General features: G+C 45.5%; 1 protein-coding gene across 1 annotated transcript in view; it reads right to left on the bottom strand.

The window, feature by feature from the left end:
- LOC147901704 (MUS308 and mammalian DNA polymerase-like protein) overlaps window positions 1–27,936 on the bottom strand; it is a 207,354-nt gene that overhangs the window by 153,118 nt on the left and 26,300 nt on the right. The window contains exons 5-11 of the mRNA XM_087374355.1: window positions 19,841–19,946; window positions 19,229–19,429; window positions 18,732–18,950; window positions 18,349–18,510; window positions 18,001–18,240; window positions 17,638–17,850; window positions 16,030–16,380 (exon numbers count right to left, since the gene is read on the bottom strand). Coding sequence (XP_087230481.1) covers window positions 16,030–16,380; window positions 17,638–17,850; window positions 18,001–18,240; window positions 18,349–18,510; window positions 18,732–18,950; window positions 19,229–19,429; window positions 19,841–19,946 — 1,492 coding nt within the window. The remainder of the gene's footprint in view (window positions 1–16,029; window positions 16,381–17,637; window positions 17,851–18,000; window positions 18,241–18,348; window positions 18,511–18,731; window positions 18,951–19,228; window positions 19,430–19,840; window positions 19,947–27,936) is intronic.

The following is a 27,936-nucleotide window of genomic DNA, read 5'->3' as shown; positions in this document are numbered from 1 at the left end:
GAGATTTCCTTCAAGAGCGAAGCATCGTGGATATATCTTCACTTTTTGAAAGTGCCTATTGATTAGCCTTGACAAGAATCTTAGCCTCTCACAAACCTCCTCCTAACTTTGGAGAAGGCCTACGACCAGGTGGATCAAAATTTCTAAAAGGTATTATGAAGATGCTAGGATTGTCAATCGGATGGATCAGAGGCATCAATGCATTGTATGGTGTAAATTCAATCCAATTGCTAAACATGAGAGGCTTTTTCAAGACATGGTAAGTCCATCACAAATGCGCCCATCCTCTTGCTTTTTTTAGCAGAGGCCCTAGGCTACTTTTAAAAATCTCAACCAGCAACCCTGGTTGGGATCCACCTTTCCATTGGACAAGAGAACAAGATCTAGGACACACACTTTGCAAATGGTATGGCCTTGTTTGTGGAGGGCTCATCAATTAGTCTAGAGAAGCTCAAATTCCTCTCACACCGCTATTGCTTGGCCACACTGCCAATATCAATTTGCAAAAGTCTAATGGCTTTGATACACAAACAAAGAGCTCCCTCGCTTTAGGACGGGCCCTAGGGTTTTAGTGTCATCAACTCTTGAAATAAATTTTAGAAAAATGTTACTATAGATTTGGCAAGCTCTTTGTGGACAGAGAGATTTGGTGGTGAACCATGTTAACAGGGGGAATGCTTCCCTGTTAAAAGCGTATAGAAAGGTGATGAGGAAGGGAGAGGGGGGGGAGAGAGAGAGAGAGTCATGAAACTAGGGGAGCCAATCCACGCATCAACTCACACATGAATGACTCTCAATCCTCAATCCATCCATCAATAATCCCCAATGGGTAAACATACAAAGAAATAGGAGGAGACTCTCCAACGTCTATCTCCTTCCATCTCTCTGGAGGAAGACATTTATAAAGTATATATAATTTATGAAAAACTACAATTTCTACCCACGTTTCTAGGCGAAACGCTTGTCAAAGTCTAGAAACGTTTCTTGTGACACCGATCTAGAGAGAACCTCTGCAACAATTCACTCGATCGCCATTAGCCAAGTGTTCAACAAGTCAAGCCTCCAGATATGCTCCAGTGTCTCCAAAGAAGTAGACGATGTTGTGCGTGTCTGAAGTAACAAAGCGGCTCATACTTCCACACATCATTGTGCTATCACCTATTAAAGACGCCTTAGTTGACAAAATCCCACCAATTGGAAGAAATACCGTTGTGCAGCATCTTAGCAAAAGCCTCAATATAGTTGCCGTCAACAACAGACAACGAAGCCGCATGAGGAGTGGAAAATTGCAATCCTAGAATTCACACAGACGATTGACATGCGCTCTCAACTGCAAAGATAACTTCCACCTCCCCCCCTCTCTACCTTTCATCTTTGCCTGTTCTGCTCTCTAGCTCGTTGGCATGCCACTTGTTTGCAAGATCGTGTGCCCGATCCGTTTTCCTCTTCCCATCCGCTAATTAGTGCTCTGTTGCATCACTTATTCAACATTTTCTTCAACACCGCCTGCAAATGCTGTGTGTTTGCCATTCCTTGATTTGATCGGCCTTTCAAACGCAAGGCAGCAGCAAACACGAATTGATTAAGCAAAAAGGCGGTGCAAATTGAGAGCAACATTGCTTCGTAGGCAGCTCTAGGTCATTCCTCGGGCAAAAGCAAGGGCGGGCAGCTTGCGATCGTGCAGAGTTGTAGATGACGATTTGTGTTTTCTAAGGTTTTTACAAAGGTAAATTTTAATATTCAATGCCCATGAATGAGATACAATGGCTCAAGACTCAAGTCAATCATCAATTCAAAAGACAGGGCTTAGCAAGGGAGGGTAGAGTAGAGAGTGTAGGGAGTGATTTGCAAGCAAAACATGGAGCAGGAGCAACAAATCAGCGGCCAAAACGATGCAAAACAGAGTGTCAAAAATCAAGTACGGGCTTTTTTGTACCATGGCGGTTTTCCCAAGAAACCCACGTTTCGGGCATTTTGTCAAACGTTTCTGGGTGAAATGTTTCGTCGCATTTCGGTGCCTCGAAACACGTTTTTTTGTTACACTAGTCTAGATCGAATGTTGCTCTACACGCAACATAGTCACCAATCTGATTCTTCACAAGGCAATGGAGACTTTGTTACCACGACAGCAAGACCATGCAGATTGCCATCGCTAGCCCTGACTTCATCTACGGCATTGGAGGCAGAGGGGGGTCAAAGGAGCTGGTATGCTCGGACACGCAAATGGTTCGCAGGCTTGGGCCTACAGATGGACAGATTGCCACCATTTCAGTATAGCCTAGGTCATCAAAGAGCAGCTCTTGTACCTCTACACATTCAGGACCAGGTTAGCACCTATTGAGCTCTCAATGAAACTCATCTGCTATAGAGATCACTGCTTATGGATCTCAGATGAGGGATTCATCGAACCGCCAGGCTACACCTAGATCCATCTCCCACATGCATTGAGGATCTCCATAGGCTCAGTTCTGAGTATCGTTACATAGGCTACAAGTTGAGACAGGACGACCAGAGGACCCACGCAAGAGACGGATTTGCTCTTTATGTGATATGCAGGAGACCGAGACAAAGGATCACTATGCTTTCAAATGTCCTCTATACTATGAGATACGTGGAGGCACCCCTATCTTTTCAGAACCGGTGTTGGCCCACTAAGAGAGTTCCTAGCACATCCAAAGGAGTGGCCGGTGGCTATTTTCCTTTTTGAGGCCCAGAGACACACAAATCAACTCATACTAGCACAGAGGAGAGCACATGAAGAACCATTTGAGCTCAATAAAAGCATGATCATGGATTTTTTCTCCAATGACACGAGCCAAGGACAGCAAGGGATCAAATGCAAGAGAAAGCCAAAGGACACAACTGGACAAATCCGACCCCAAGTGGACACTCACATGAGGGCTGTAGACATATCCTCTCCCTTCGGCGTGGGGAGATAGACCGCTAGAGTGACGATAGCACTTGTCAGACAATGGGCCACAACACGAAGACTAGAGAGGAGGAGAAATAGACCCAGACACGCCAAGCGATGGCAATGTTCTATCACCGACTTTCTCTCTCGGCACTAGCCCTCGCTAGATCCTGAGCCACTGTCAGATGAGCTCCTCTTCTCACTCCTCAGCCGTCCAATGGTGTTGATCCCACAGACAACATACACAGGTCTAGTCAGTCAAGAATGGGTGACCACTAGATAGACGGCCTGGGATCCTTGGAATCCTTAAGCAACAGGACGCCGAGACCATGGCTCAGCTCTCGTATCGGGTTAATGCACGGGTACGTCCTTTTATTTTCTTCAATTGCACTCCTTAGGCCATAAATCACATCAAGCATATGACACTGGTGGCGAAAGGCATATGGGAGCATTTGGCATTACTCTACAATCATGTTTCCCCAATGAAGAGGGTATCTCTTGAGGTACAAATGAGAGTGTTCAATCTGTTTTGTCTGCTACAATGCGGGAACACATCAACAAGTTTCAAGCACTACAAAGCAAGGTCCTTCAAGCCAGGAAGGAGATTTCATCTGAAGACACGAGCATTATGCTACTATCTCATCTTTCCTCCCAGTATTTTGCTTTTTATTCTTCCTTGATCACGAGTGGGAGGTGGAACACTCCCTCGTAGCAAGAACGTGTGCCAATGGCGCTTGGCACTTTCAGAATCCTCCACAAGGGGGAGATGCAGAAGAATTGGCTGCCCCGAAAACAAAGGCTGAAGCAAAGGGAAGTGGAACTCTTCTACCTCCTCGGAGAAGAAATCTCATGCAAAGAAGGAAACATTGAAGGCGGAAAGTATATGCAATGGCCAAAAAGGTCACTAAAGTACCCCCAGTGATCACAAGGGAAGGGTACCAATTCCCCGAATGCAACTATCACTATAGTCTTTGTACAGCTGGAGATTTTGGATTCTTTGACTTCTTCCATAGGACAGGGGTTTGTCCTCAAGGTTGATGATTCCAAAGAGTGGGTCCCTCTCAACACATATCTCCATCATACCATGGTAGTAAGGAAAAGTTTCTGGAAGCTTCACCCTTACAAGTTAACTCTGCCTCGATGTCTTGCATCATGCAAGATAAGGAGCCAATCTCAGTTCAAGAAGACTCTCTTAGGGGGAATGGAAGAAAGCCATGGAGGTTGATCTAGAATCTATTGAGAAGAACGGGACATGGGAGCTGATTCCTCGCCTTTGCGACGGGCAGTTATCGGTGTCAAGTGGATCTACTAAACCAAGTATACGCCAGACGGAGCTTTGCACAAGCATAAAGCCAAACTTGTGGCTAAAGGATACCAAAAACACCCCAGGATTGACTATGAAGATAGCTTTGCTCCCACTGCATGGATGGCCACAATCAGGACAATGTTGGCAGTTGCTTCTCACTAGCAGTAGCGCATCTTTCAGATGGATGTGAAAACAGCCTTTCTCAATGGAGATCTGAAGGACGAGGTTTATGTAGAGCAACCACCCGTCTTGAACATAGCTACAAATTTTATGCCTCCCTTCTCAGGGCAGATCTTAGTGCACAAGCTATAGATGATGTGTCACGATCTGTGACGTATTCCTTTCTCTTTCTAGACTTATGGATGGTTTAATGAATGGACACTTGTGGAAGGGTATGACCTTTCGACGGGACACTTACTAAGAGGCACAACTCTTGCCCTTTCGACGGGACACTTCCTAATGAGGCATAACCCTTCACAAGAGACATTCTAATGAAGAGACATTCCTATTGTAATGTACCCTCTCATCAAGGGTCACACCCTTCACAAGGGGTACACACCTCTTCATGCACATGTCCTTTGGAGTACACACCTTTTCATGTGTGACTCTTCACTCTCTATATAAGAGAGGCCAAATTGTATGGATGACAATCACATCCACCCTACAGACATTCAAGCAATATAATTATTCCTTGTTCTCTGCTATCTCAGTCTCTTTTCTGTTCCTTAGCACAGTTCTAAATATAGTAAATCTAGGATTTCTTACAGTGGTATCAGACCAAAATTCGCTCCTGCCTGTAGGAAATGCCCCCCACCTTCTAGCGCTGATCTGATACATTTTTGCCGCTAGAAGGACATCCGTGCACATTGTGCATGGAAGAGATGGAGAGGATGAGCGTAAAATTTTATAACGCCTACCCGGCCTAAAGTCATCCTGGCCTCTCCATCTCCCTCACATCACAAGTTGATGTGAATGGACACGGCCAAAATCGTGTCCTTTCAGGTGCTTGGGCTGTCCCAAAACCAAGGGACGCACCTTTTCCACCATGGGACACACCTTTTGGTGACGAGTCTCGACTCCTCACTCATGGGACATACCCCATCGTGGGCAAATGGACATACCTATTCATGCAGGGTCGCATCCCTTTTAACAATAGGGACATATCCCCTCATGAACAGGTGCACCTATTCCAAGGGTCACACCCCTTTGAATAGGCACACCTCCTAGGCCCCAAGTACCTACAAAAGGGTACCTAGAGGGGTAAAAAGGGACAAAAATTAAACCCATCCCCTACCCCTAGGTTTACCCTAGCTACCCTAGGGTTAAACTAAACCCCCAAATTAATTTTTGGGCAATTAACTCATTGGGCAGCCCCCAACGAAAAGAGGCGAACCTCTTCATTGCACCGTACGGATCTCGAGCAAATCCCTGCGCAGCCAGCCGTACAGCCTGCGCAGCCAGCCGTACAGCCCTGCGCCATCTTTTCCGTACCCCCCCTGCGCAGTCATTCCGTACAACCCTGCACGTACTTTCGCTGCCCTGCCGTACAGCCTGCGCAAGCCTGCCGTACAGCCGTACAGCCGCACAGCCTGCGCTGCCAGTCCCTGTTTCGCCAATCACGCTGCCAGCCTGTTTACTGCCAGCCCTTGCCTCGCCATTTTCGCTGACAGTCCCCTTGCCATTGCAGCCCTGGATACCTGCCTTTTCCTGACAGCCTGCTGCCCTCTCCTTGTTTCGCCATTTTCGCCCTGCCAATTCAGCACCAGTTGCCACTATTCGCGCGATGAAGACAGCCCGTTGACAGCCCGGACCCGACAAGCCTCGTTCTCTCCTCGCAAAACACTGCAACATGGACCTCCGGACAACGATTTGCAGCCTTCTTCTACGCAATAACTTGGCAGATTAAAGTATTGCCAGGTGGAGTCTTTCCAATCTGCTTTTTAAGGATTCTCTTTAACAAATTACAGCAAATGAAAGAATCCACATTAAAGCATGGAAACCCCTGGTAATTCACCCGGCCTTTCAAGGACACCACAGGCATCTGCTACTACACAATATCGTGTTCAAATTGCACAGCCAGCCCATTTTGGAGCCTTTGCATCTTGGGTCTTCTGTGTCACGTGCCCTCCGAGTGACTTGGATCACATCCTTTACCTTCTGCGTGAGGCACCTCAGTTACATTATTTCCTCAGCACAGTACAGGTTGTGTTCCACGAGACACGAAGATATCCGGAACACGATATTCCTCAGGAGTTTGCTGTTCATTTTTGGTTTTACCCTTCACCTTCGGCATCTCCAGGGTACTCTCCACCTCCTTCAGCTCCCAGATATCCTCCTCTACAGGTTGTACCTTCTCCAAGTCAGTCTTTACATTTTAAAGGCACTCCCTCTCCTGGATATCCTCCTCTTCCGACAGCAGCTCCTTACCCTTTTTCAGATCCGTGGACTCTACTACCTACCCCTGTCCTATCACGAGCAGTAACACCATTTTCAGAATCTCCAGTGTTACCTCAGACAGGACCTCCCTTACCAGATTTCCACGGGTGGTTCCATCCTGCCTCGCCTGCCCCCTCCAATATGAGCAACCTCAGGAAGCAGCCCGAATCCTCTTTCAGGAATGGTACAAACTAGAGCGCAAGTTCGCGCTTTTCTCACAGGGTTTCCGACATGTCGCACCGCTCGCGTGAAGCCTCTCCAGAGATTAAAGAATCAAGTCCCAAAAAGACCCCTGAAGGCAACGTCCAAAGTGAATCTCTATTACAACTTCAAATATCTCAGCTTCAGGACAGCATCTCCGACCTGGTTCAAAAAGTTCAACAACTCCAAGATTCTCGAAGTCCAGCACATACAGAGGATGACGTGACGCAACCCGACGACGATGCGGACTCTTTCCCACCAGAGGTAGAAAACACTGAATTACGTGCTCTCTACCGATTACTTCAAGCTTCCAAAGCTAAAAGACTTGACGTCAAACTTCCGGAAGCCTACACTGGTCAACGTAATCGCCGAACAGTTGACCAATGGCTCGCTAAAATGCGCATGTATTTTGACACTGTTGACCTCACGGAAGGCAAAAAGATCGCCTTGGCAGCCTCCCTCCTGAAGGATACAGCATTTCTATGGTGGCAAAGACGCTTAAAGGACGGAAAAAGTGTGTTAACATGGGAACGTTTTGAACACGTGCTCCGTAAGCAGTTTGTACCTGCCAATGCGGACTTCCAAGCACGTTCAAAACTCCGACAGTTGGAGCAAACGGGTTCCCTGTCTTCCTACATCTCTCAGCTCACCACATTGGTGCTGGAGATTGATGGTTTAACTGAGGATGATCGCCTTCATGCTTTCATCTCAGGCCTAAATCCCTCGTTACGCATTGATGTTCTTAAAGCAAACATCACCACCACAGATGGCGCTATTGCTTACGCAGAGCGCATTACAGATTTCCTAAACACAAGGAAGCAGAGTGCTAATCGCACACAGAACTCTCCTATGGCCAAAGGTGCTCGCCCTCAAGATAACACCAGGTTTCGAAAAAACTTCGGTAATCAAGGTCAGCGACAGTCTCAAGATCCCCAGAAGCCTCAGAAATCATTTGCTGGATTCCAACAAAAGCACTCCTCCAAGGATCGCGCTTCTTCTTCTTCACAACGTCATTACCGACATCCCCAACATAAAGGTGCGGCCACTGACAAGAAGAACAGCTCCAGCACACAAAATTCCAATATGGAACCTAGCACTTCCCAAAGAGAAGATGCTACCCCAGCACAAGACAAGAAAGGCAAAGCTGTTCGAATGGCGAATACCATCCACCTGAGCCTTGCCAGCAACCCCGAACCTTCCCTGGCCACTCAAGTACTTTGTGTTCAAGGATCGATTCGTGGAACAACGGTCACCATCCTCATCGACAGTGGCTGTTCTCATAATTTCCTAGCCAGTTCTGTGGTCGATAAACTTCGGTTGACCACCGGTCCTAGCCTCATGGACTATCAGATTGAACTCGCAAATGGAACAACTTTCTTGTGCAACACCAAGATCAAAAACTTGTCTTTTCGCATCCAACATTATACGGACAAGTTGAACTTCGACATAATGCCTCTTTCTCGGTACGATGTCATACTTGGACAACAGCGGCTATACGATTATGATCCATCAATCAGCTTTCGCAGCCATACTATCCAGTTTGTCCACCAGGGAAAACTTATTGAGCTAACTGGTTCTAGGGACTCTCCTTCAACCCCAGTTGCCTCTGCCCTACAAGTAAAGAAGTGGGTTCGTAAACGCCAAGTAAAGACTTCACTTCTGTTGGTTACGGCAGTAGAGGAGACACCAACAAAGGATCCTCCTGAATACCTCAACCAACCTTTTTTCCAGCCTTACCTGGATCTTTTTCCACAGGAATTGCCAAAGCAGTTACCACCTCGACGACCAGTGGATCACCCAATCGAACTTATTCCCGGCAGTAATCCACCGTCGAAACCTCCTTATCGGGTTTCTCACACTCAAAATGAAGAAATCCAAAGACAGGTCACCGAGCTACTCGACAAAGGTCACATTCGGCCCAGTCGCAGTCCTTTCGGATCTCCTGTACTACTTGTGGAAAGAAAGAACAAGTCTATGCGCCTCTGCATCGACTACCGAGCCCTCAACAAGCTCACTATCAAAAACAAGTATCCATTGCCTCGCATCGATGACCTCTTCGATCAACTTCTACACGCAACACAATTCTCAAAGATTGATCTTCGTTCAAGTTATCATCAAATTCGCATACGAGAAGGTGATGAATACAAGACAGCTTTTCAAACAAAGTATGGACACTATGAATGTTTGGTCATGCCTTTAGGATTAAACAATGCCCCGGCCACATTCATGACATTAATGAACGACATCTTCAGGCCTTTCCTCGATAAGTTCATCATCGTTTACCTCGATGACATCCTCGTTTTCAACAGATCCCTACATGAGCACAAACAACATCTTCACCAAGTTTTTGAAGTTCTCCGTGCAAATTCTCTCTACATCAACATTGAGAAGAGTGAGTTCTTCAAGACCCAACTCGAATATTTGGGACATGTTATTTCCGCTCAAGGCATCTCTGTGGATCCCAAGAAGGTCGAGGTAATCCGAAACTGGCCTACTCCTAAGAATGTTCATGATGTCCGCTCTTTTCTCGGATTAGCAAACTTTTACCATACAAAGGTCTATCAGTTCTCCGAAATCGCAGCTCCTATGTCCGAATTATTGAAAAGCACAGCAGTTTTTCAATGGCTTCCCGAAACAGAGTATAGTTTCCAACAACTCAAGCAAGCACTCACTACCACACCAGTTATGGCTATTGCTGACCCAAATCTTCCGTTTGAGGTCATGACCGACGCTTCCGACATCGCTACAGGAGCAGTCTTGATGCAAGAAGGCAGAGTTATTGCTTTTGACAGCCATAAACATTCTGATATCCGAACCCGATATCCGGTTTATGATAAGGAGTTTCTTGCTGTTGTACATGCTTATCGCTCTTGGAAACATTATCTCATGGGTGCCGACTCTGTGGTCAAGACAGACCATCACTCTCTCAAGTATATCTTTACTCAGCCAGTCATGAACGCTCGACAAGCACGCTGGGTTGAGTTTCTGGCCAACTTTCACATGACCATTGAGTAAATACCAGGACTACGCAATGTAGTTGCAGATGCTCTCAGCAGGTTACCTCTAGCATCAGCCATGGTAATCTCTACATTATCTGTGGATGTTCCGAATTCATTCAAAGGAAAGTATTTCAATGATAAAGACTTCGGCACAGCAGTACAGGTTCTTTCCAAAGATCAACCTTCGACTTCCGAACAGAAGATTTTCTCATCCTATTCTTATACGGACGACCTTCTGTATTATCAAGATCGCGTCTATGTACCACATGACAAGGATGTTCGACGTCTTTTGTTAAAAGAGCATCATGTAGTTCCTTATGCTGCCCATCCAGGCATCAATAAGACTTATCGGTTACTCAGTGCAACATACTACTGGCCTCAGATGAAAAGAGATGTCATCAACATGGTTACATCTTGCTTATCATGTCAACAAATGAAAGCAAGTCGACGACTTCCAACAGGACTTCTTCAGCCTCTTCCAGTTCCAACTTAAAGGTGGGAAAGTATTTCCATGGATTTCATTACAACACTACCACGATCCTCCAGAGGTAACACTCAGATTATGGTAATTGTTGATCGCTTGTCCAAATTGGCACACTTTGTTGCTTGCAAAAGCAGTGCACAGGCCCCGGACATAGCCAAACTCTTTATACAACACATCTTCCAACACCATGGATTACCCAAGAATATCATATCCGACAGAGATCCTAAGTTTACCAGTCACTTTTGGATTTCACTGTTCGAATCTTTGGGTACAACTCTATTGTTCAGTTCAGCTTACCACCCAGAATCAGATGGCCAGACTGAAAGAGTCAACCAAGTTCTGGAAGAAATGCTTCGACATTATGTTCAGTCACGCCTCGCAGCCTGGAAAGAGTATCTACCACTCCTTGAGTTTGCTTATAATAACTCTTTCCATAGTGCCCATCAGCATGACTCCATTCCAAGCAGCTTATGGACACACTCCGATTGTACCAACAAATTTTGTACTTCAACATCGAGTGGCCCTAGCTGATCAACTGGTTCAAGAAATGCAAGACATTCTACTGCAAGTCAGGGATCATATGCGAAAAGCGCAAGAGAGGTATCAACGGTCTGCCAACAAACATAGACGTCACCTGGAATTTAACACTGGTGACATGGTGCTATTATTTGTAGCCCCACATCACTATAAGACGGTTAAGTCTGTGTTTCCTAAGTTGCGACCCAGATACTATGGACCTTTCCGGATCGTCAAGAAAAATTCACCTTTAAGTTACAAATTGGAATTACCACCATCATGGGGTAAAATCCATCCAACATTTCATATTTCTTGGCTAAAGACGTACATTCCAAGCGATGAAGCAGTTCCTCCTGCAGGTGATTATGTCCCAGAAATCGAAGACGATTATGTTCTCCTTATTCCTGAGCGTATTCTGGACCATCGACAGCGAGAGACTCGACATCGACTTATCACGGAATTCCTTGTTCTTTGGCGAGATCTGGACAACTCCGACGCTACTTGGCAGTCTGATGAAGACTTACAGCAGTACCCTGATCTTTTACAGCAGTATTTCAGCATTTACAGTGATATTTTCTACATCAGTTCATTATCTCCACCAGGGTCTTCTTTTGAGTGGGAGGGGATGTCACGATCTGTGACGTATTCCTTTCTCTTTCTAGACTTATGGATGGTTTAATGAATGGACACTTGTGGAAGGGTATGACCTTTCGACGGGACACTTACTAAGAGGCACAACTCTTGCCCTTTCGACGGGACACTTCCTAATGAGGCATAACCCTTCACAAGAGACATTCTAATGAAGAGACATTCCTATTGTAATGTACCCTCTCATCAAGGGTCACACCCTTCACAAGGGGTACACACCTCTTCATGCACATGTCCTTTGGAGTACACACCTTTTCATGTGTGACTCTTCACTCTCTATATAAGAGAGGCCAAATTGTATGGATGACAATCACATCCACCCTACAGACATTCAAGCAATATAATTATTCCTTGTTCTCTGCTATCTCAGTCTCTTTTCTGTTCCTTAGCACAGTTCTAAATATAGTAAATCTAGGATTTCTTACATGATGCCAGATATGCTATATGGCAATGTATTCCTGTGTTGGTGCAACCAAATATGCGAGCCTCACTTCATGCACCTTTCACTAACACAGAATTCAGGACTGCGCTTCTTGCCCTCCATAAGGGTAAGTGTCCAGGCTCAAACGGCGGCGTCGCTCTTCATCACGTTTTGGGATATGATTGGGAATCGTGTTACTTCGGCCCTACAAGGCGTTTGGGACTCGGGTGAGATGCTTGAATCACTTACAAAGGGTCTCATCCATCTCATCCCAAAAGGAGGTTGGAGAAATTTGGTATCCCAATGTAGACCTATCACTCTGTCAAAGGGAAGAGCTCCTTATCCAAAGGCTCCTAGTAAAGGATGAGCCGATAGTATTGAGTGTGATGAAACCCCGTGCTATCCTCGCACGTGAGAAAGAGTTCACAAGCTCACCCTATCACAAGCATCACCTGTCTCAATCTTGATCCCCATGTCCATGGAGCAACAATAGAGACGGCCATCAAATAGCAAATCTACAGGGCCACAAAGATTTGCGAAATCACTAGCAACAATTGGTTCATACTTCTAGAATTGATCAATAGGGTGCAATGAGATTTTAATCAGACAAAGAGTAAATAGATAGGAAGCCTCAAGATTCAATGGGATACCTAATACAAAATGTAGCGAATCTCAATAGCCAAAGTTGGCAAAACTTGGCTGCTATTGGTCGAGCACTTTATACAAAATACTGGCTAAAGCCATCAATTTATGTTTGCATCCCTTTCTTCTAGACCTCATTCATGATACGCAAACCAGCTTTGTGCATGGCAAAAGCATTTTTTACAATAATTTTAGGATGCTTCCAAGTGGGCTATGCAGAGCGACCAGAGACTTGCCATTCTACTCCTAGACTTTGAGAAAGCATATGATAGGGTGGATTGGGATTTTCTTGAAGGCACCCTTCACCGTTTTGGATTTACAGATGCTTGGATCAAAGGGGTTTCCTCCTTGTATAGATCAGGCCACAGCTAGGTACTTGCTGCCATCTATGGTTTTGGCTACGTAGCTATATCCCGGGACTTAAATGTTAGGATGTGTGCCCTTGTTTGTTACGTTGGAGCTTATACTTGCAACTTGCTCATCGAGAGCGGTTCGGACACCGAAGTACTAAGGGAACATTTACCTTCTCAAGTCAGCCTGATGATGGTTGTCTGTGCATAGTTGGAGTGTGTGGATGTGTGTTTTCCTTGCCAACTGAAATGCTTGCTCTAGTCTCTCTTCCTCCATCACATTTCATTGTCTGTGAGTTTGCATGGCTGGGTGGTATGATAAAAGAAATCCCTTTTTTTGTCTTTGTATGGGCAATATAATTTTGTAACGGTTCTAACATCGTTCCATACCACACATATGAATCTGTATGCTTCAAACATCTTGAACTGCTTTGTCAAGTCGTGAATAAAGGTGGAGAGAAAGTCTACGTAAGTCAAGTAGACAACCCATGCTTGCTACCTCCTTTGAAAGCATCTAATCTAGACTCCCTTCTGCTGAGTCTCTTTTTTCTCCAAGAAAAGGACTTCTATTGAGTATGAAAGACCCTCCCTAAGAAAACTCAAGGGAGACAAAACATCATGCAATACATGAAATACACCCTAAATGGGCCAAAAATAAACTCCTAAATGGAGCAATAAAACAACCAAGGTTGAGGCTGAAAACGACATCTCAACCCTCTCCATTCCCTGAGAAATATTGGCCAAGGTGTGAGAGGGATGAACCTAGGAATCCGTCCAAGGTCTCTACACATCTAGACCTTTAAATATGCCAAGCTGAAATGCTCGCCAGAATCTCCCAAGATGTATCAATTAATGCATGTGGAGATCTGTGTAGAAGTATTGAAACATCATCCAAGAAACATGACTCTACTACTTGTCTCGTTGAATCCTTAGAGCCCAAGAGAAGTCATGTCTCTCGTATAGAACCTGAGGCCTGGAAAGGGAAAGCCAAGCCATTTTTTCCCAAATCATATAGAAAGGGGAGTGTGTAAAGGTTCTCAATAGCTTAGCAATCCCTTTCCAAATAATCCACGCCTGTCTGCAGTCCCAAAGACAATGTTAGATGCACTCCTCACCAAAAAGGCATCAAGTACAAGTAGGATCTGCGTCAAACCTCGACCTCCACTGATTAACTGCAATCCCTCCATGTATAGAAAGTCAAAAGAAAAGAGTGACCATTTTATTCTTGAGGGGTTTCCAGAGTCGATTCCAAAATAATTTCTACATGTTAGCAGAAATTTGAAAATTCTCCCAATGAGGCGTTCTTGTAGGCCTCCAACCTCTCAAGTTGAACTGAAATTTCCTGGCATTACTCATTGTGCATTGAAAGAAGGGGAGGCTCTTCTCTCAATGTCCTACATCAATCCATGCCTAGTCCTAGAGATCCCACTGCAAATTTTTAATTGGGACCCTTCCAAAACCCAAAGTCTCCAAGAGCCCAAGAGAATGTGATCTGGGTTTGGGCCTAGATACCATCCTGAATTCAAGAAACTATGCTCCACATAGCCTACAACCTGAGAGGCTGCAAAGGAAAATGCATAAGGATGATCTTGACAACCTACCCCCAAAATGAACATCAAAGAGCAAGGCATCCCTATCTAAACGTGAAAGTCCTATGACCTAAAGAGGTATTCCTGATCTCATAAAGGCTCCTAGCCAAATATCAGAAGAATGGTATATGTCACTTGGGAGTACCCAATCCATATGTATAGCAGCATCTATCTGTTGAATCCTCCCTACAATTCCTCTGAGGTGGCGAACTAATTGGGATTGTTGATCATATGGGAGCCTTTTGAAATCCTTCCAAGAGCCCACCGAGGAAGCAAGACCTCCCTCCCATCTAGACCACTGCATATAAGGAGAAAACCCAAGGGTCTGCCATGCTCATCCCTTCTTCTGAGTATGGACATCCCTACCAATGTTCCCTTCATGATATACACTCCCCTCTATTGATATTGGACCACAATGACAATAGAGGCTTTCGGATCCTCTATCATAGGTGCAATTATGGCCATTGCTTCTAGAGAAATCCCCATTTGTTTTTGTGGACAATTCGTCTTGATGTACCCTATATCATGGCATTGAAGCAACGTCCTCTTTCCATATCTCATCTAGGCGACAGGCCTCTTCATGCGTATCTCCCCTCATTTGTCCTACCCTTTCTGTTCTGTTATAGGCCATTGTTAGTAACAGCCCTCTTTGTTAACATCAAGGAATCCAACCTTTTCTTTGTGGTTCCGAGACCTTTAGTCAATAGACTCAAAATTCAAGTGGAAAGTCAGAGAGTCTTTTCATGTTCTTCGTGTGAATATTAGCCTTCAGATTACTTTTGTAAAATCCAGTTTTGCGATAGTCAGGGCTGAATGTTTATGTATCAAGTAGCATAACTTTGTTATGTGAAAAACTGGTTTATAAAAAGAGGCTTCCAATGATGAATGATCATAACATTAAAGGCATGGAAGTATGTAAATCATGTTCTAAAGATTTCAATGTGTGTCCAATCAACTTCTGCTACTTCTGTCCCTCTGCAAAGTCAACGCCCATTCTTTTCACAAGAGTGCTATTAGTGTAGGTGATGGGTAGATTACTAAAGATGTGTATGACACACTCCTTCAAAGGCTAGTAGTGAACGAGTCATGAGGAATGCACTTGATCAAATTCCATAGTATGGTCCATGTTTTTTGCTAGAAATTGGAATAATATAAATTTCAGGGATCAATGTTCACATGTAGTACTCTTTAAAAAAAGGCTACAAAGAGTAAAAGATGAAATTAATATTCAATACATACCAATCTAAGCACTCTAGATCTTCGCTAAATCCTCGAGTTATTAAACATACTATTATTCTTGGACTTCAATCATATCATATATGCAAATCCTCTAGTTCTTTGCTAAATCCTCGAGTTATTAAACATAATATAATTCTTTAACTTCAATCATATTCTAGTTCTTCCCTAAATCCTCAAGTTATTAAACATAATATAATTATTTGACTTCAATCGTATCATATATCCAAATGTGCACATACAGCATATGAAATACTCTTACAACTATGCTGCTTTGAGCATCTTCATACCAGTGATTCTTCAGGGCTTAGGCAGCTTCCAAATGCTGCTTTCCCTAGAGGAGTACTGCTGTATAGTTCCATATTTTGATCCCACTCCAAAAACTTGCGATGGCAAAGCCAGCGCAATGAGTCTTGTGCAGACTTAACCACCTCTTCAAATGATTGAGTGGAGCTCAATAGGGTGCACTGGACATAACGCTTCACATCATTGGCAGTTTGAACTATTCCTCCAGCCACAACCTCCAAAATAGCACGAGTCATACCGTTTTTATCCTTTGCAAGACAGGATTGCAATGGTTGGCATTCGGCATTTAACAACAAAGACATGCGTTTCAACTCTTCAGGCTTGCAAATCAATATCTGCAGAATCAAAGACAAAAGCCCTTGAGTTTAAATGAACAGTCAGCAATAGGTGTAAACAAACAATATATCCATCAAAATGACAAAATTGGTACCATGATCTCCTTTGCAAAATAGGAACCCCAAAATAAAAACATCAGAATAATAATGAGTTTACTCACTTTATTCATCTTGAATTCATTTCAGCTTTTTTTAAGCAAACAACTAATCTTGTTAGGTGATAAATTGATTGTGGCACTAGCTTATTCATAAGAAAATACATAAATCATCAAAGCACTATCATTCTCCTCCCGATAAATAATCATAAAGCATTAAAGCATGTACAAATGGCATGTCTTTGTCCTTCACTCTATAAAAGCACAAGGGTCTGTATTTGAGTCCATAGAATAAATAATACATCGGTATCAAAGATAATGAATACACGAACAGGTGCTTATCATTTGTAAGGGTTTGCTACCCTTAGATATTGAAAACAAGGGGGACTTAAATAAAACAAGATTTCTCTACAAATTCGTACTTCCCTGACTATGTACTTTGGGTCTATGGGAGGGGAGCTAGACACATGGTAGTCAAGCATCTAACAAGAGTAAATCATGTGTATGGGAATCCACATTAGCATCAGAGACAGCTTCTAAAAGAAACCCAGAAAAATAAAGGTCCTTCCAAGTGAAGTGTATAGAATTCCTTTCTGCTTAGGCCTATGAAAGAAAATGATTAGTCAAGCATCTAACAAGAGTAATTGGTGTGTATGGGAATCTTACATTAGCATCAGAGCTAGCTTCTAGAGAAACCCAGTGAAGACAAAGTTTCCTTTCACAAATGAAAGAAACCAATTTTTCTTCGCAGTAAATTTGTTTGTTCTTGGGCATTGCATAAGAATTCTACACGCTATGCATAACCAGAAGTTGTGCCGAGGAGAAAATCACTAGAAAGAAACCAGTAGGTGATGTGTTCAAGCACTGGATGGGGTCTAAACCTAATTGTGATGTGAGGACGTCCCTATAGAACAAAAGCAACTCGCAGATTAGTCACCTGCTTAGAGCTGCAATTTCATCATGGAGCCAAATTGCCAATTTGGAAAATGCAATTTGTGCGTAACAACTCCAGGCACAGGTTCCAAGGTTTAAGTCGCACTTCATGTATAGTCCAATATAATTATTTGCCAATGATTGGAATGAACCCCAAGATGGACCAATAACTTTTTATTTGCCCATGACCCATGTGAGACTGATCAGTGTGAGTGCAGAAGTAGCTTACACTCTCCCCTTTTGTGTCAATGCCTGCACGTCCAGCTCGTCCAGCCATCTGCCTATACCTCGTGCTATCAAGAAAGTCGCGTCCAATCCGAGGCTGCCTAAATACAACCCTTCTAGCAGGCAGATTAACACCAGCAGCCAAAGTTGATGTGGCTGCAAGAACACGTACAATTCCACACCTATAGCATAATTCCACCATCTCTCTCTCTTCAACCTGTCAAGGTTAAGCAATCACGACAGCTTACGACTAAATCTAACAGAAGGCTCTTCTCAGCACATGCTGTACCATTTTGGCTCCTAGATATATGAAATATTCTTGGTGTCAATTCTCAGAAAAATAGCTAGGAACAGCTAGTTACTATACCGTGAGGCCTGCATGATGATAAGCAACACCCTTAGGAAAAGTTTCAGCCAGAACAGGATCCAAACCCGCTGGGCATTTCTGAAGTTCCTCCAAAGCAACTTTTGCACTCTCTGGCCCAGATATATTATTATGCGATATAATGGAGAAAGCTGGAAGAAATTTTGCAACATGTTTCGCAGATGTTTCACATGCTTTGCGACTGGAACAAAACAGAAGCACAGAATGTCCTTCCTGTACCACCTGCAAACATCAATTGAGGATTTTGTAAAAAGGTTGAATCTTCACAAGCCATTGCACTCTTCCACATTGTAGAATCCACCAATGTCAATTGACAAAGCAAGCTTTCACCTCATGACACAATTCCACAATGTGGTCAGGATCTTTCCCTGCCAAGTTAGCACCTTTCCGAATCAACCGTACAACCTCCATGTTCTTATTATATATTTTATTGCCAACTTTGATAAACTCAACAAGTGGAACAGGTCTGAATTCAGTTTCATAAAGAGCCGCCTGCATCAACATACCAAATTATCATACCTCCAGCAGTACGTTTCAACTGTTTATAGATTATGTACAAAGTTCACCTAAACACTCAAACCAAGCTGCGATAGAGTGCATGCACTTCAATAAAATCAGAAGTTTTCCTGAAAATCGTGTAAGTCCAAACAACATCTCATCTACTTCTGACCAGGAATATTAAGTACTAACAAAATGGAGGCTTTGAAAGTGACCTGCAACCAGTCAGCTACCGCTGTAGCATTTGGCATTGTGGCACTCATGCCAATAATCTGCAAGCCGCCGGAACCTTGATCACTTGCTCCATCGGCAATTCTGAGTTTGTCTTCAGCGGATTTGTTTATACTCTCAGAACCATCCTTTCCCTCTCCAGCTGCATACCTTAGCTTTGTCAGCATCAGCTCCAACAAATAACCTCTATCCCTGTCACCAACCTGTCTTGGACAGAAACATTTATCAATGACCTATGAATGTTATCGAGTAATATTTGCTTGCAAGAGCGAAAAAAATACTGATGGGAAAAATCACGTAGGAAATATGGCTCAGAGCAAGGAAAAGCTATGACTTGATACATTTTGGCTGCATACTACAGAAATATTTTTTTTTAATTTCTTGAAGCAAGCATCTGCTTGTGGTTGTATCAAAGACTGAATGCTACTTCTAAGCCAAAGTATTAGAGCCACCCTACCTACTGCAACTACAAATAACCCACCATATGAAGCTCGTCAATAACAATCACTGATAACTCTGGCAGACGTCCTTCCTCCAGCAACTTGTTAACTAGAAAATTTGCCTTTTCTATTGTGCAAACTGCTACAGATGTATCCCTTGGGAGGGAGGCACTCCCATGAGTTCCAAAGAAACTGCAGACCTTTTTTCCAAGTGGTTCCAAAAGTGATTCCAAATGATCTGCCTGCACCATAAATTTCTTGCGTAACAAACCACACAAAAGCAGGGCTTGGGAATTCCAATACAAACCGAAAAAACTATTTAGAATTTCAGCGGTGATCTTCAAAGAATAAATGCCTCTATGTGATGCATGAAAGATTCCCCGTCTAATAAGTAGAAGCTAGTGGCAAACACACACATATCTTCGAAAAGAGTAAATGCATGCCATATTATCATATTTAAAAATGTCTCCAGATACACTGATAGCTGAATCTCTGTTTTGAGTATGTGATAAGATGGTGCAAAATAAATACATAACAAAGACACACTGACAACGTATTAGTAAATTGAACTGCTGTGTGCTCAGGATCTACATGTACAGTAACATTATTTATCTACCACTATCTACCTACATTTACAATAACATCTGTCATACCTTTTCGGAGCAAATCGACACATATGGTAGAACAAGGAGAGCCTTCTTCCCTGTTAATAGAACCTGCCTGAGCATTAAAATCTCTGCGACAAGGCTCTTACCAGCACTACACCCAAGTAAATAAAACGGTCAGAACTGTATACATCCATCAACACTACAATCCAATGCCAGATAATCCCAACTCCTTTCCATCCCAAATCAAGAATAAGCCAAATCATACAGAGATTAGGTATTATAAAAGCACAACAATCAAGGACTACCAAAGGATGGATAATAGGCAGGCACTGCTCCTATAGAACTCCTAGAATACGTATACGCGCACAAACATCCACGCACAAATGGGATGCGTGCGCGCACGCACGTGCACACTTTTTTCTTGTAAGAAACAATATTTCATTAAGAAGAATGTACATTCATAAATGGAACAGCTACAGCTCATAAACTAAAAGCAATGATAAAACACTTCTAACTGGGCCAGAGGAAGGTCTCCAAGAGAATATGCATCTTGGAGAGACACATGCAAGGATGAACAAAAGAAATGATAAATATCCACACCAGAGTGCCCGTACGGTCGAATGTTATGGGCATGATATAACAACCACAGCGCCCGATAGCAGCCAGGCAGCAAGCAGCCCGGTTTCTTCCGTGTAGGGCTTGGAGGCTTGCTTCCGTGTAGGGCCCGGAGGCAGCAAGCAGTCCGGTTTCTTCCGTGTAGGGCCCGGAGGCTTGCTGCAGGCACTCACTGAGAGAGACCCAGAGATGGACGGGAGTTTGGATGGGATTCATTGGCAGATGATCAAAGTTGCGGGCTGGTTAGGGAAGGAGTGGTACATTGATCCCCCCAGTATTCTAGAGCAGGATGCCCCCAGATAGCGCCTTTGGCTTTGGGAAGGTAGGCCCCTAAGGGAGGTTCAGTAGGATCTCGGAGAGTGGTTTTGGCCTTCCAGGGTCGGCTTGTAGAAGGTTCAGTGGGATCCGGGAGAGTGGTTTTGGCCTTCCAAGGTCGGCTTGCAGAGCAAGTGGACAAGGTGCCCTTCTTTTCCTATACCACACGGAGTAGCAGGAGGCGCTGCAGGAGGCTTCAGATGGACTCTTCGACATGGGCCCCTTCGAGGGAGACATTGGGTGGCCCAGCGGGTGCCCCAGGAGGTCCGTTCCAGGTTTAAGACACGCCTATGGTCCTGTTTGCAGCCAAGGAAGATCTCCTTATTCTTCTGGCTAGCCGCCCACAAAGGCTTGCCCATAGGCCCGTGGTTGGAGCACATGCGGGTGGAGGGACAGTGTCATTGCTGCTCTGCTGGAGTTCTCGAAACGATCCCTCATTGCCTTTGGAGCTGTCGTAACGCGGCGAGGATCTGGATGGGAGCCCTCAGGATTTTGACTTGCATGCAGGGACAAGAAAACTGAGTGATCCAAATCTGCCCTAATATGCAATGGTGGCATACTAGTATCTCGTAGTATATGGGGCATCTAAATGCAAAGTGCTTCTCTGACTTAACCTCTTGCATGTCGCATAAGGTACAAATGCACCCCTTACATGGAATGCCCTCTACTCATTTTATCTCAATACCTAGAGAGAAGTAGAAGTAGAAGTAGAATTTTATTATCGTCCTCGGGGGGCCAAAAAATGACCCATGGGACCTAATCCTTAGTACAAAAATCTCCTCCGCTATGGAGGGGTCAAGAATTTTCAAGTTCTTGACGGTACAAAAAAAGACGAGTGACAAAAGATCCCAATGCTGCCGAAGAGGCAGTGGAGAGAACTAACGAGATCTGAGTGGTGTCTCTGCCAGTATCTACTGATAGTCGTCTTTGATGTGTGCATATCGGGGGCAGTGTAGGGCTATATGTGCCTCTGTCTCTACTGTCTGCGAATCACAGAATCTGCAAACTCTGACATATCGTGGCAGATTTAGCCAAGCTCCTATCTCTATTGCCAAGGTATGTGACCGTGTGCGGAATCTGGCAATATTCCTGCGATAGAGAAGAGGTATGGGAGTACTGATGTATGGTTGAGCAAGGGCATCTAGTGTTGCCCCCCCATACTTCTACTCCATATAACATTGTTTGAACCACATATGCATCAAACAACATATTCCGAATCTTCTAGTTCCAGGTGTCAGTGTGCCTACAGTCGTTTTCAAATTGATAGTACTTCCCCCAACCTGTATCCAGCCTTCTTTGTGCACATTGCCACCATCTGTGATCGGCTGGTATGTCAATTCCCAAATATGTAAGGTATCGACATATTCAATGGGCTGCCCCTCAAAGCTGATAACCGGGGGATGTTTAGGTCGGGTGGTGCATACTGCCATCATTTTGGTTTTGGCAGTGTTAACTTGCAATCCACTTTCCGTGCAAAAGACCTGTAGTACCTCTAATAGTTGATGCATGGAGTCAGGGTCATTAGCGAAAAGAATCTGCATATAGGAACAATAGTATTGTCCATAGCCCAAGCTTGGGCCCTTGTATCCCTTCTTCTGCTGCAAATTCATTAATCAGTTCTTCTAGCTTGTCAATGCATATTCCAAACAGTGTGGGTGAAAGAGGGCAACCTTGTTTCACCCCCATATTACTTTGGAAGGCGATTGACAGTCCATGTTCTTGCCTGAGTCTGCATGATACCTTCTCGTATATGCGAGAGATGCCTACCCTTAGTGCCAGAGGGACTCCGAGGTCTTGCATTCTTTTCCATAGTCCACCGCTCGAGACTGTATCAAATGCCTTCTTGAAATCTACAAAGCAACACAGAAGAGTTTCTCCTTTGAGCCTGCTCTCATCCATGAGTACTCTTAATGTGACCAGGTAATCTGCAGTTCTATGTTCTTTACGGAAGCATGCTTGGCCAATGGCCCTCTTCTTGGCCTCTTCAGCCCAATTGCTGATCTTTGCCTCAAGCACTGTGCTAAAAAGTTTAGCTAGTGTGGAATTGACCATTATAGTCCTGTAATTGGTGACTGAATTTTTGTCTCCTCCTTTGAATAGAAGCTGAACCCAATTCTCTTGCCAATCTGGAGGGAAGCCATGATGTAAAGCATTTGTCAGTATGTGGGATAGCCATTTTCGTGCCCTGTCTTCTGTCCATTTGAAGAGTTCAGCACACATGTGCATGTGGTCAGAGGCCTTGCCATTTGCCATCTTTTTCAACCCTGCTTCAACATCCTCAAAAGTGAAAGGGCTGGCTGAAGCATGACATTGTTTCATTTCCCATTTCTGTGGCATTGGCATGATTATAGAGCTTGGTGACATACTCCAGCATTTCCTCATCAGAGATATTGCTCATGACCTTTTTCTTCTGGCCCTTAACCTATTTCCACCCCTTTCTGGGATTCTTGATGAATGTAAGCAAATCAGATTTTTCCCTTTCTAAAATGTAATTTCTTTTCTTCTTCCTCATGAGGGCATTGTATTGCTTTTCCTTCTGTCTGTAGAGGTTAATATCAGAAATATGTTTCAGCTCACTGCGTAGTTGCTTGCATTCATCATCATACCATTTCTTGTGGGGCAGCCCTTTATGTCTCTTCTTTCTGTCCTTGTGTTGCAGTGTCACAGCTTTTCTGAGGGCTTTCCATGTGGGTGTGATTGCCATTGCATTCAGTTTTGCATCTAGCGTGATGGCATAGTCTTTCTGCTTGTCTTGATCTATACGGAAGCCTCTTGAAGTGGCTGCAAATTTCTGCACTTCTCTTTCAGTTGGAATACCAAGACTCAACCATAGTGGGAGATGGTCTAACTCAAGGTACTTCTCTCCTATCCTGAAAGTTTCTATATCATGTAGAGCATTGATATGGGCCAGGACATAATCAAGGACACTATGTCCCCCGCTTGCAGAGAAGCATGTCATCTTGTTGGTCCTTGGAAAGCGTTGCATCCCATACAAAATTGGCATATGCAGCCCATTCATCATACACCTAAGCGCTCTTCCTTGCGCATTTACAGTATCATCTTCTGATGTCCTGTGCCACAAGGCATCTATTTCAATTGCAGCTTCTTTATCCAATTCATCGTGCATAATAGGTTGGAATTGCGAATGTCCAATTCTAGCATTGAGGTCTCCCATGACTATTACCTTGCCAATGTCTTTCGATTCTGCAATGTCTAGGCATAGTGATTCAAATGCATCACTTGAATCTATTCCATTCCGAGCATAGAAAAGGGACTCATGGTGAGGTATATAACATCCTGCCAAGAAGAGAGGGTAGTCACCAAATTCCAGTTTCAGCCATATAAACCGCTTGTGCTTACTTGGTGGTCTGTGACAACATCAGTTGGATTTGAGCTGCTCCTCTCCCCGTGAACTGCTGCCCCCCCCCCTTTCCTTCTCTCAGCCAGCCCCCTCTCCCTCTCTCTCCCTCCCCCTCACCCTTGCTGCCCGCCCTCTCCCTCCCCTTGCTTCTCCTCCTCTCCCTCCCCTTCGCCAGCCCCCTCTCCCTCCTCACTCCCTTCCTCCTCCCCGCTCTCCCTCTCCCCCCCTACCAGCCCACCCGCCCCCTCCCTCTCCCTCCTCGCCCTCCCTCTCCCCACCCGCTGCCCTCCCTCCCCCACCCCCTCCCCCTCCCCCACCCCCTCTCCCCCACCGGCTGCCCCCCCGCCCCCTCCCTCCCCCACCCCCTTTCTCCCTCACCCTCCCTCTCCCGCTGCCCCCCCGCCCCCTCCTCCTCCCCAACCCCTTCCCTCCCCTTCCCCCTCCCCCGCCCTCCCTCTCCCCCCCCCGCTGCCCCCCCAGCCCCCTTCTCCTCCCCCGCCCCCCCCTTTCCCCCCTGCCCCCTCTTTCCCCCTTCTCCTCCCTCCCCTCTCCCGCGCCCTCCCTCCCCCGCCCCTTCTCCCACCCTTCCTCTAACCCCCCCGCCCCCTCCCTTCCTAACCTGGCCCCTCCCTTCCTCTCCCCCACCCACCTTCTCCCTCCCCGCCTTCAGCCCCCTTCCTCCCTCCTAACCCGCCCACTCCGTCCCTCCTAACCCCCCCCCTCTTTTCCTCTTCGTCACCTACCCTCTCCTTCCCCGTCAGCCCTCTCCCTTCTATCCTATCTCAGCTCCCCTCTGCTTCTCCTCTCCGTCCCTTCCCCTCTCTCCTACCCTCTCCTTTTCTCCTCCTTACTACACCTGTTTCAGGGCGTCCTGGGCAGTAGTTTCACGGACAGATCTTTAACAGTGTTGAAATCGACCTTTTCACTTCGATTGGCGAATGGATCCCCATTCAGCCGTCCACTTCCACCGGCCGCGAGAACCGTCATTTTTTCAAAAGACGAGTTGTAGCAGCTCAAGAAAGATGTGGACTTAGAGGGCTCCACATCACTTTTCACCCGCATCTTTGGGTCACATCCTTCCATATCACAGGCTAGAGACTGGATGTTGGCAGCGTTACCGGGAGATCTCGCCCCACACCTCAGGGATATTCAACTTCTGGGAGGTGGATTCTTCCAAGTGATTTTCGACTCGCACGAGTCCACAGCCCTTGTTCTCAAAGCTAATTCCCTGGCTTTGGGTTCGAGGAGGATTTTTCTTTTGCCCTACACCTTGGGCTTTGATCCAGTCGAGGAGGATAGTCAGGTCACATCACTATTCATCAGGTTTCCTGGTCTTCCTCAGGTTTACCATCGACTTCTTGCTACTACCGGAGCCACTTTTGGAGTGGTCACTGAGATTCCCCCCCTTCCTGGCATGCCTTCTTCCTCGGCAGAGGCAGTCAAAGCGGACGGGGTGCCTCAAGTTAGGGTCATTGTCTCTGACCCTAACATCTCAAATGACCACATCATGATTCAGCGTCCAGATGGCTCTCTCTTTCGACAAAGAATCGAGATTGCAAGTAGACAGGATCAGTGCAAGATTTGCACGACCCTTGGGCACTTTGCTAGAGATTGCCCAAGGAAGAGAAAAAGACCCAAGAGGTCTTCTAGTGCGGCTCCTTCACATACTACCCCGTCTGCACCTCCCCTGCGGCCTGTACCATGCACTCCAGGACTACCAGGAGCAACAGGGCGCCCTGCTTCGCGCACCCCAAGACCACCAGGGGCAACAGGGCACCCAAAGCCTACAACACTCCCAGTACCACGTTGGAGAGTGGTCAGAGTGGCTCCTTTACCTCGGGAGGAGACCCTTGATCCGGTTCAGACAGAGGCCATCCAGACTCCAGAGGTGGATGCTGTTGCAGCCCCAGATACTATAGTTTCACATCAGGAGGGGACTTCAGATGCACCAGCCCCAGTCATTTTCATTTCTGATCACGAGGGGGCTACCGATACTTCTCCCCCTCAGACTATTCATTCCACAGCTGAGGGAGTGTTTGCACAGATGAGGACTACAGATCCTTCTTCAACCCAGCCACAGGCCTCCTCAACTCCCAGCTCCAGATCTGCTGATAGAGGCCTGGCAGGTCCTTCTCCTCCTTCCTCCACGAGTGCAAGTCTTCTTCGCACTCCTCGGCCAGACTTGCTTCTCAAGAACTCTTTTTCGAGAATGGCTAATTCGGCGACTTTCATGGATGATGAGGAGTTTATGCCCACCACCTTAGGGGTCCCGGTCATTGGGATTCCTTTCGACAGGGCCTCCCCCTCAGCAGGTGTAGGGATCCTTTCACCTGTTGAGTTTCATGCCCTCAGCAGGAGTGTTTCGGACTAGGGGAATTTGGTCTCCTCTACTAGGTCGGGTGAGCCTTTCCATCCAGCATCCTCCTGTCGATGAGGATAGTCAGCTGGAACATACAGGGCCTAGGCAGAGTTCCACACCGTCGCCGTAGGTAGCTGATCTGGAATCAGCTTCATCCAGGTGTCACTGGAGGTGCTATTGATATCCTTTTTATCCAAGAACACAAGTTGGATGCCAGTGATTGCCCTAAGTCTGGCAAACTGCTTTCTAGTCATACTTTTTAGTCGCCTGCCTTGGGCACTAGGGGGGGCACTTCTATTTCAGTTTCGCAGTCAGTTCTCCCCTTGGTTGTTGGACACGGAGTCATTATTCCCTCTAGAGGTCACTGGATTATTCTCTTGATTGGAGGGTGTAAGGTTGGTTTCCTTAACCTATATGCCTCCAACATTAGAGGGGAACGTGTCTTTATGTGGAAGGATTTGCTCTCCTGGGCCCCCATTGCGGATTCATGGGTGATTGGAGATGACTTTAACATGGTTGAGTTACGTCAGACAAAAAAGGGGGTAGAGAAGGAGGACTTCACTGTTTGGAGAGAGCAGCTTGGGATGCCTTCCTTTTTCACTACTGTGGCAGAGATACTTGGTTGGACGATGCCTTTCTTATTCAGCCACAGTCCCTCTTGTTCTCTTGGTCAAACAGGAGGCAGCAGATGCCTATTCATGCACGTATTGACAGATTCTATGTAGATGATTGGGCACTTGACAGAGGTGGATCGGTATGCATTGCTGCTAAGATTTTCACTTTAGACCACTTTCCTGTTGTGCTAGCTATCTCAGAGCCTCACTTGAGAGGCCGATCTGCCAGCATCAGGATTCCACATGCCTTGTACACAGAGGAGGATCTTATAGAGGCAGCCCTACAGATATGGGTTTCTCATGTCCAAGGTGGCCCGCCATTGCCATCACAGGTAGCTACTACCCTTTCTGGTATTAGCAACTTCTACCTCTCAGTTGCTCGTACCAGGAGACGAGATATTCTCAAACATGAGATTGGTGTTCGCCGGCAGTTGGCAGCTTTGTAGAGGAAAGAGTAGAAACGGCCTTCAGATGCTTGGATTCAGGAGCACCTTGCTGCAACAAGGGCTCATCAGACGGTATTGCTTGATCAGAGAAAGAAAGAAAGAAAGAAAGTTTATTAAAGTCTTCGGAAGACCGATGGGTCTATGAGACTGTGAAAATCCTAATACAACGAGCTGTGGTAGTGGAGCTACTAAACGAGCGTCCATACCAATGCAAAATGCAAAATGCAAAAAAGGCAAAAATGCAGAATGGCAGTACTAAGTCCTAAGTACAACATAGTCATGTCGATGGTCGACTATATATCAATCTCAGCATCATCATCAATATCATCATCATCCCCAACAACAGCAAGATATCAGGATGGATGAGGCAGTGGAGACATGAAGTCGGCAATAGAGTGATATCGGCCACTCAGAGGTGCGGTCCTGGCACG

Source organism: Dipteris shenzhenensis, chromosome 5, assembly GCF_047967505.1.
Source record: "Dipteris shenzhenensis isolate YYH24624 ecotype China chromosome 5, Dip_SZ_1.0, whole genome shotgun sequence".
NCBI classification, from domain to species: Eukaryota; Viridiplantae; Streptophyta; class Polypodiopsida; order Gleicheniales; family Dipteridaceae; genus Dipteris; species Dipteris shenzhenensis.
The sequence above is the reverse complement of the archived record's forward strand: the minus strand, read 5'-3'. Positions and strand labels throughout refer to the sequence as shown.